Here is a 9,631-nt window from a genome sequence, read left to right as displayed (position 1 = left end):
AATTAGTCTCTAATTCAACACAAAAGTAACTCTTTATTTTGTAGTTTACTTACACTATTAGCTACTCTAATAGTGCATTTGTAGCATTTTTTATTTTTTTTTTTCGAAAAAAGTTTGTAAGTAATGTTGTAGCTCACTAATTAAATTTCCATCCATTTTAAAATTTATGTTCACTGTTTGTCCGTTATATTTTTGTGTGTTTTCATAACTACATAAGCATTTAATTGTTTTTTGTACACAATAATTATCTGCCATCACTTTGTCAAACAAATGGACAACTTTGTCTTTACAATCAATTAAAAGCCACTCGGGTGTTTCAGTTTGTGAATATATCTTCGGTTGAGATTTACAGTATTCCATTCTTTCGGTATAATAAACATTCCTAGAGTAAGATTTACTGTGTTTGTCTACAATTTCAAAAATATCATCATGTGGTTTTTGTGACATAAGTATTTCAAAAACTAATTCTTTAAATGAACTTTGAAAACAGTAAGCCGCATTAAAGAGTTCGATAATACTGTCAATTGGGCATGTATTGATCAATTTAATGTTTTGCATAGATAATCTTAAAGGAGGCAAAATTGATCCATTTTATATCAATTTTTTGCATCGGTTGTAAATAAGAGGTATAAATGTTGACGATGAAGATGATTCCAATGAGCTTGTACTCTCATTTATGTAGCATCTGCTAGTACGGCTCTCATCGACACTATTTTCTGTAATCGAAGCCACTTTTTCATCACATACATTAGTCATTGTTTCGTCAACTTCCAAATTATTTAAAAAACTTTGATTCGTATATAACATTTCATCTCTTTTGTTTTCAAATTCAGATTCTTGAAGATAAGTAATTTTTTTTTTTTCATCATCTGGTGTGCATTTTTTTGACTATTGTTCATTAATATATTTGATGTATTTTGCACTTTAATAGGAGATTCTATAGTAGAAAGGTATTCATCTGATGGTGTCACGTCTAATACATTTGAATAGATTTTTTTAGGACTGTCACATATTTGTAAACTTTCCAAATCAATATCAATAAAATTATGCTGATTTTGTTCATCTGTACTGTTCTCCATTTTCTCTTCAATTTCTTTAGCATGCATGAAACCAAAATTAGTTAAACAATCAATTTTTTTGTTATCACTAAGCACAAACTTTTCCATGATTATTGGGTAGGGAATCGATTGTTTTTTCCTCATAAAAAATGCTTCAAATCTTGCTGAGGTACCGACATCATTTGGAGATCCAAATATATCTTTCATCACATTTGTCCATGAAGGAAACGTGTAACATAATGACTTAAAATTGGTTGTTAGTTCGGGGCAATGATAATAATTGGCTTCATCTGTAATTTCTGTATCCGTACAACTTAATTTCATAGCTTCATCAAATATTTCATCAATAAATTGTGTTAATTCATTACCAGAATCGTTAGATTCTGCGTCAATGCGTGTAGTTTTAAATTCAGTTGATTGACACTCTGAAGCAAATTTGTCGAAATCATATTCAAATGATTGAAATATCTCATTCAATAACTTTTTTCTTCTGGAACATTCAGCTTGGATTACAGAGCTTTGTGAAATAATAATTATTGATATGACAATATCCTTAAACTGCTGTAGAGATTTAATTATTTTTTTTTCCTTTGGAATTTTGGCACCATTTTCTATCCATGTACTCAAAAGTTCTTGGATTATGGAAACATAATGAATTGATAGGAGATCTTGTAGGAGCGGTATTATTTTACAGCAATCCAACCACTAACACATAATAATAAATGGACTTACTTTTTATGCCATTCTTATAAGAGTATTTTTTGACAAGGCTTCCTGTGGCATCAATTGATAAAGGCATCCTTTGGTTTTGTACTTGATTCCAAAATTGTAGCTGCTTATCAGTCCAATAAAATATGTGGAATGGATTGACTGAAAACTTGCGAATATTACAGTATGTGATGAAAGTTCTGTCAGATATTGATAGAGATTTCACTTTATTATATCCGATATCTTCATTTTTGGCCTCTTCTCTTATTTTCCTATATTTTAAGGTTGTATCCAAGTCAGCAGTTTCATAAATAGTTTTTGCAGCACCAATTAGCTCTAACCTATAATCTCCAGGTAATTTGTTTAATAAAATAGCTTTGATTTTTTTTCTGTTTTCACCAGAAATTTTTTTTTTCTTTGTGTGTGGTATAGAACGTGTAGAAAAGGTGTGTACAGTTATTTTTAAGTCTTTTTCTAAACGTTCGATTGGTTCACTTTCACCTTTTATCGTAGTTTTGCAGTCACTACACGTACCACTAAATTTGAAATTTTCTTTTGTAATATAGCCATTTCTATAATCATATGCACAAGGTAAGCGTTGTGTTCGAACAATTGCTGAATGAAGATTGGCAATCCAACTATCTGCCTTTTTTTGTAGAGTAATGATTCAATAAATTGATTTGCTGGTATTGTTAAATTAAAATCAAGTGCATCGCAATTCAGTGGGTTCTCATCAGTGTTAACAGCATAATCTGGATCCTCAGCTATGGCTCTTTTTCTTTCATTTTTATGTGCCATTGGTGCGATTCCAAAATGATTTTCCAGAAATGATTTAATCTGATGGCGATTATTATACACATATAAGTGAAGTGAACTGGCTGTCATACTCAATCCCAAATTTGTTTTAATGTCAACCCATACTGGATGTTTATTACCCACTAATTTATTTTCATAAAAAATAGAAGGCCATTCTATAAGTTGTGATTGCAAATCTTCTGGTTCAATTTCCGGTTTTCGAGGCATTTTGTCTGTAACATGCAATGACATTGAATAGAAAATTATAAATTTTTTCCAAAATAAAGTTTCTTTCAGACATTTTATACACAGATAACCTTACAATAACAGCGATGAATCAATCTTGTTTATACACTATGAGCTATGAGCTGTTTGATTTATTTGTATGACACACATATATTTATCTGCAATAATTAGTTGTAAATACATTATATGCATATATATCACCTATAGCATTGTCACTGGTGGTGTTACTAATGCATATTCGAACGCTCACAAATATTGTCCATTCTTAGTACGTGAATAAATTCTGATCAGCATGACTATTGTGGCGGTCACGAATCGAGCGCACGGCACATACGGCGCAGCTGCGTAGCGTACTGCAGATGACTTAGTTTCTGACCTTCTCAATGTTCTCTAGCTGATCAGGATATATTCACGTCAGGTGTGCATATGCCGCTACTTGAAAACTGGACCTTGAATCATTTTGATAGAAAAGTATTCGATTTTATAGTCAAAATCAAAGTATTTTAAAATTCTTGGTATTTATAGAGATCTGTACATTTTTTAGCAATAAAATGCCACTATATAAACAACGTTCATTAAAAAAATTACGCAAACCATAACCTATAAGGTACCGTCGAATCATGTTTTAGCAAAAAGAATATACACGTGAAAATGATGGGTAAAAGAGGGAAAAAACTTGTAATAAGTCACGATGTTCGAGTACAAGCGATCAAAAAGCACAATATTTTTGATCAACAAGGAAAAATCAAAAAAGAAAGCGATCCTGTTTGGTCAATAATCTGTAATGATCTTAATGAGAATCAGCTGGATAAGACTACACATATACATCCGAAGAATTTGCAAAGATATGTTGTGCGAAACTGCAAAAGTATAAAATTAGAGTTGGATGAAAGTGAAGTGAAATCTACAAAAGAATCGGAAGAGAGACAAAAATGCGATGATGCAAAAAATATTGAAATGTCTTTGATTTTAATTTCGAATAATGTACTGTATAAACCTGTTATACAAGAGTTGAGTTTTTATCCATTGAGTATTTCTCATGGAGCAACAATAGCAATAAATTTAGTTTCAGATTTATCTAAAAGTTCACATTTTATTTTTAATTCAATTGGATCATTTTGTAAGAGTTTCATTTCATCTGATATTGATATATACTTGTACGCTTTTGGTACAGTATTTTCTAACCAGTTTTTACCTTTATCTGAAATATCAACTGAAAGTTTATCAGTATCTTTGCTGAATAGTTTTTTAAATAGATTGCTAATGAATGGTTTACCTATACCACATTTACTTACAGTGCATCATTGTTGGATCCACTATATCTCTATGATTTCAACTTTTAATATTAATACAACATATGAAGATTATTTGAATATGTGTTTTAGATCTTTAGTAGAGGGTAGTACCATTCTACCAAGAAGTATTATAAACACCGATATAATGCTTATAATAATAAAAGTGAAGAAATGGGAAGAAAGAAATCCAAAAGAAAAGTCTGGAATCAGTACAACTATTTTATTTATAATGTGTAATTATGCTCAGTAAACAAAAAAATATCATTAAATTCCAAGATTTACTGCAGAAGATATTTGTTATTACGTATAGTCAATTCCAAACTGAACATACGAAAAAATGCTTTAAGGCTATTATGACTGAAATAAAAGATCTTAAGATTGATGTTACTTATAGCAAAAAAAATATTGAAGAAATAGAGAATACATTTGAATTTATATTGGAAACAGAAAATGCTAAAACTAAATATATTGATTATTTGAAATGTCCAGCCATATATAATTATATAACGAGCACTTTTGCAAAGGTTAAGCAGTATGTTACAGGAGATGATGGAAATAATAACAGAAATGCATATTATAATGCAGACTTCTGTAAATTATTGATACAATTATGTATGGAGTTCATTCTTTGGACTAAAGTAATGCTAATATATATTTTAATAAAATTCAGGATGCTTGTGAAAAGTGTGAAGGTAAATAACACTTAAAAAAATTAGATAACAAAAACATACTTTGTGTTGATATTGAAGATACACAAAACAGTACAGTTGATAATGAAAATACCGTGGCATTGGATAAACTCATTTCTACAATAATTATAAATGAGAAAACTTTTATATTAATAGGAGTTGTTGCTTTTCAAGAAGCTATCCGACAGGTTGATACAAGACATTACATTGCTTATTGTAGAAGTATTGAAAATTCTTGGTATGAATACAATAATTCAAGTATCAAAAATGGAGCACCAAAAGTAAAAGATAATTTACAGTTGAATCTAGCTTTACTAATTTTTACAGAAATTGATATTCAAAAAGTTACAGCGTAAGGACAAAAAAAATGTTCACAACTATATTTTAATCTAGCACCTAAGGCAACTAGCTTCAGTACAGGTATTAAGTTTGGACAACAGAATAGTAGTACAGGTTTTGTTCAATTACCTAAAATGGATGAGGGTCCCACTTATCAGTATGTTCCTATCACTCAAGAAATCGAAGGACCGACTCAAGAATCGACTCCTCCAGGATTAAGAGAGGTGCAGACACGGGGCTATATTTTTAATGTTAGAAAAGAGACTGAAGTAGAAAAGGCTGGTGGATTTGGAGCCAATATTGCTTGTTTGAGAGCATTACAAGAGGCCATATGGCTAGTCTATCATAATCCTTCAAAACCGTCACAAGAAGTTCCAACTACATGATGTTGAAAGTTGACTAGAATATTAAATAAGGACGGTGATAAGACAATATCAACAAAATATTTGTTTTGCATCTTGGAGTATTAACATTCATATCCAAAGCTATCCATATATTGGTTCAATTGACGAAAGATATTACTATGTGTATTTACATTATTTATTACTAAAATATCTCTGATGATAAGTTTACAATTTTTTGTACAAGAAAATTTTCAATTACTGCTTTAGCTGAAACAAAAATGAAATATGAGTATCTATGTTTAGATTATTTTTATCATCAGTGTATAATAATTTAATAATATAGTACCTGTTGATGTATTTTTGAGTATAGCGGCTTTGTAAGCATTAAGTCCATTGGCATTAGTCATTGTTATATCCGCACCTCTTGTCAAAAGTTCATAACAAACATGTGGATGATCACCTTGCGCTCCATAAATCAAAGGTGTGTTTCCCTCCTGCGACAATGTATCATACTATTTTATTATTAACTTTTTCATAAATGTACGATTAAATTGAATATGAAAATATGTATATATTAAGCTTTTATAAAATAAAACAATTATTTCTCTAATAAAATGTATTAGAATCAGCACCATAATTCAAGAGCAATTTTACAACATCATGATGTCCATAAGCTGCAGCTAGATGCAAATGCGATTGACCATGAGATCCTTTGTAGTTTTTATCTGCCCCATTCTTTAGTAGAAGTGTTGCACTATTTAATTGGCCATAACCAGCTGCCCACATAAGTCCAGTAAGACCATTTTCATCCGGTGTATCTACAGTTGCTAAAATTGATAATCATTGCAGGATTATCTTTTAGAATCATACCATAAATATTTACTTATTGATGTACAAAACAGAATTTGAAATATCTTACCTGCATGAATATTGTCAGCTGTAAGTTCACCCTGATCCGTTAATGTATAAAAAGTCACATCTCCACCTCCATAAGGTAAAGGAATTTTAGTTTGAGTGTTACGTCTTTGTAAATTTGTCAACAGCGTAGGAGGCTATCAGTAAATCAAAATAATAATATCAATGAGCAGTTTATCAGACAATCAAATAGTGCCAGAATTAATAAAATATACCTTGTAAGGCTGAAATGCACTAGTTCGTGTGGCATCCTGCCAAGCTCCTCATGGTGCCCAGGGCCTTTTCGTTTCGATGGGCTCGGATTTGCAGGTAACATTTACTTTACCAGGTTTGCAAATAACAGGACGAGGTCGGATGCCTATAGTCAAGTCTGAGCTACTAGACAAAATTTCGCTTTTGCTTTTCTTAGGACTTTGAGGAAACTCATCAGTAAACTTGTATTCCTCCTTCATCCTGACAAGGGATGATTCAACTTATGTTTTAGAGTCCATTAATTAAGGTTACAATTCAAGATTTCTTTTTGCCCGCACTCAATGTTCCACATTTGCGCTAAATTTCAAAACTCGAAGCCCAGATCCGGATCTAGAATTCGAATTTATCGGCTCATGATGAACTTGCGTAAAATTTGCTATTCCGGACAACCAACAACTAGTCCAGTAAAATTAGCTGTGAAATCGCCCTGCGGTAGAAGTGGCTGCATTTTGGATATTTAGTAAATCGGGGTCGGAAAAGCCGATTCTGAAATTTGCAGCTTCCTAGAATGAGGGGTTCTATGCGAAAACAGCGTGCGAAAGTTATTTTTGCTCATATCTCAAGGTCGGCTTGACCTACGAGAAAATGGCTGGCATCAATGAAAAAAGCGTTAAATTTTGCATTGGAAACAATTTTTTAATCAATTCCGATGAGCGCAAAGTTTCGAAATAATTAATGAAAAAGAAATTTGCTTGGTGTAGAGTCAGGGGAGGGGAGTGAGCAGACGACATGGCTGCCGCCGCTCTCTCCGCGCGCAGCGGCGGGACGGCGGGAACCGAGCCGCGTTTGAATGCGTCATGCGAAAATATCATTTTTGATTTCGCGGCGAAACCCGGAAAACTTATTGTATGAACTTTTTTTATTAATATTATCGAAATTAGCTATATAATTATCAAGTATGTATAGTTAATTATGAATTAAATAAGTAATAAATGATCTCAACAATATAGCTATCCAATGAGCGGAAAAATGACATTACCTTGCATCCCAAATTTGATTTAATCGTTGCACCAATGACGCTGAAAAAATGAAATAGTCATATTTTATATAACTTTTCTATGCGCGGAAGCGATTTCTTTAGTTTCAGTTACCCATAGTACATTACGATACAAATGTCGTATGAGGCACATTCTGGCACGGCGAGGTTACGCCGTGCTGGAAAGTGAACATACGACTCGAGTATCGTACAATATATGTCATCTGAAACACTTGCTGTTGACGATGACGGCAATGAAAATGAGAAATTTTTTGCTGGCGGAGATGGTAATGAGGAATCCCTTTTTCTTTTACTTGTCTTCTGCGGTATTGCCGAATAGCGCTTTCTACAAATTTCATGAAAGCTTACACTCTCTTTTCCTATCCATTATTTGAACTTTTCATCCTCTCTGCTTTTACTTTTATTTATAAAAGTTTCTAGACCTTTACTACGAACTTGAACGATATCATCTGTAAAACTATTATTTAATTTAAATTACCCTTCTTTCTTTCTAAAAAATATTTCCTAAAAGATAATTGACTAACGATGCACTCAGAAAAAAATATTTAGCTAAATTAACTACAATTTACTTGCAATGGGTAAATATTTTTTGTAATACATACTATAACGGTGTTTGCAAACCGTGTATAAAGTATTTGAGAGGAATTGACGACGATCCGAATGAGCAACTCGTTGCAGGCTTCTTGAAGGCTGTTCGAAGCCTGGCCCGTAGCACAGTATGCTGTACGTGCACGTCCTCGTGCACGTGTGCCCGCGGCGGCGTCGTGAGTCTTAATGCTGCGCAGCTTAATCGCTAATATGACGTTTGCGTCTTCGAGAGAAGGGAACGCGGGGAAAGTAGAGAGTCAGGCGAGAAATAAACAAGATGAACTATGCTTTATGTAATCGTAAACCTACGAACAAATGCAGCGCAAGCTAGAGAGAGACAAAGCTAGGCTTACTACGGGGAGAGAGATCAGCAAACGAGCAGGTACTTACAATTACTTCCGTGCTGGCTCGCTCGAACGTGTGCCTCGTGGCTTTTCTCGAATACACAAGTTAGTGACGGGACCCTCGCTGGGCGGCGCAGATGATGCCTCGTGGCTCGACCTGGATGGCGTAAGCGGACAATAGGGCTTTCGCTGGGCAGCGCAGGTGGTGCCTCGTGACCTTGGTCGTGCAGATAAGTGCAGCGGGACGGCGAGCAGCGATAGCTGCTTAACTCGTGCGGAACTCACAAATGGGTCTCCCAATTAAACGAGATCGTACTCGGCGACACGACAAGACACGAATTCGCGTAGATAACGTACAGATCTCCGGCGTGGACACGGATCGCAATCGCAGGATCTCTCTAGGAAATTAGTCCGCACCGTACAATAGCCGAAAGCAAAGTTGTCTCGCGGAGCGCGGCAGCGCGACAGCGCGGGCTTTCTCCCACTCTCTCACTCTCTTTCACGTGACACACTCACACACGCGCGCGGCTCTCTCCGTATTGCTAGCTGCTTAAGTGTGAACTCTCTCACTTACCTTGCTGCTGAAATATAGTACATGTTTGCATGGATATGTACATGCAGAATTATAGTTATTCACATATATATTCGGAGGAGAGAGACATAACGAGAGCACGTTAGTCAACTCGTTATATGTCCCACCCCCAGACGTTGGTAGCAGGGGGTACCAACTCGATCAACCGGTCTCTCTCCATTAAGAAAAATAAAGGGACAAATTTAGGAAATTGCAAAAATAGTGATTTATTAAATATCTAAGGTAGAAAAAAAAATGTACATTAGATAGAGTAATAAGTCTCTTTGTCTCTCTTGCCTAACTAAAGAAACAATAATATGCACTGAGTTGTAGGCGTCGGTGCCATACAACGAAAATAACAAAATAAAAAAATATTCATTACGTTTTGTAACGACGATCTAATTACAGATAGGAACTAAATAGTTCAATTAGAACAGTCTTCTAATTGTAGATGCTGCGAAGCTAGACAAGAGGCGAGACCTTCTTCTGT

At 34.1% G+C, this 9,631-nt stretch overlaps 1 protein-coding gene and 1 long non-coding RNA gene across 2 annotated transcripts; one reads left to right on the top strand and one right to left on the bottom strand.

The window, feature by feature from the left end:
• The first annotated feature begins 4,773 nt into the window (after positions 1 to 4,773).
• Positions 4,774 to 5,516, top strand: LOC116417968 (CDK-activating kinase assembly factor MAT1-like). The gene is made up of 3 exons (XM_031933161.1): positions 4,774 to 4,794; positions 4,948 to 5,029; positions 5,185 to 5,516. The coding sequence occupies exons 1-3, from the start codon at positions 4,774 to 4,776 to the stop codon at positions 5,514 to 5,516; spliced, it is 435 nt and encodes a 144-aa protein (XP_031789021.1).
• Positions 5,517 to 6,099: 583 nt separating this feature from the next.
• Positions 6,100 to 6,683, bottom strand: LOC116417967. Its single transcript, XR_004228148.1, has 3 exons — positions 6,605 to 6,683; positions 6,394 to 6,526; positions 6,100 to 6,301 (listed from the first exon to the last, which is right to left on the bottom strand). It is a non-coding gene; the product is annotated as an uncharacterized LOC116417967 (long non-coding RNA).
• Between the last annotated feature and the right edge of the window lie 2,948 nt (positions 6,684 to 9,631).

This window comes from Nasonia vitripennis (assembly GCF_009193385.2).
Source record: "Nasonia vitripennis strain AsymCx chromosome PSR unlocalized genomic scaffold, Nvit_psr_1.1 chrPSR_random0004, whole genome shotgun sequence".
In the NCBI taxonomy this organism is placed as follows: domain Eukaryota; kingdom Metazoa; phylum Arthropoda; class Insecta; order Hymenoptera; family Pteromalidae; genus Nasonia; species Nasonia vitripennis.
The sequence above is the reverse complement of the archived record's forward strand: the minus strand, read 5'-3'. Positions and strand labels throughout refer to the sequence as shown.

Coding starts and splice junctions, on each gene's coding strand:
- LOC116417968 (XM_031933161.1), top strand. CDS start 4,774: ATGCTTGTGAAAAGTGTGAAG. Junction 4,795..4,947: donor TGCTTGTGAAAAGTGTGAAG/GTAAATAACACT, acceptor TTATATTAATAG/GAGTTGTTGCTTTTCAAGAA. Junction 5,030..5,184: donor AGAAGTATTGAAAATTCTTG/GTATGAATACAA, acceptor ATTTTAATCTAG/CACCTAAGGCAACTAGCTTC.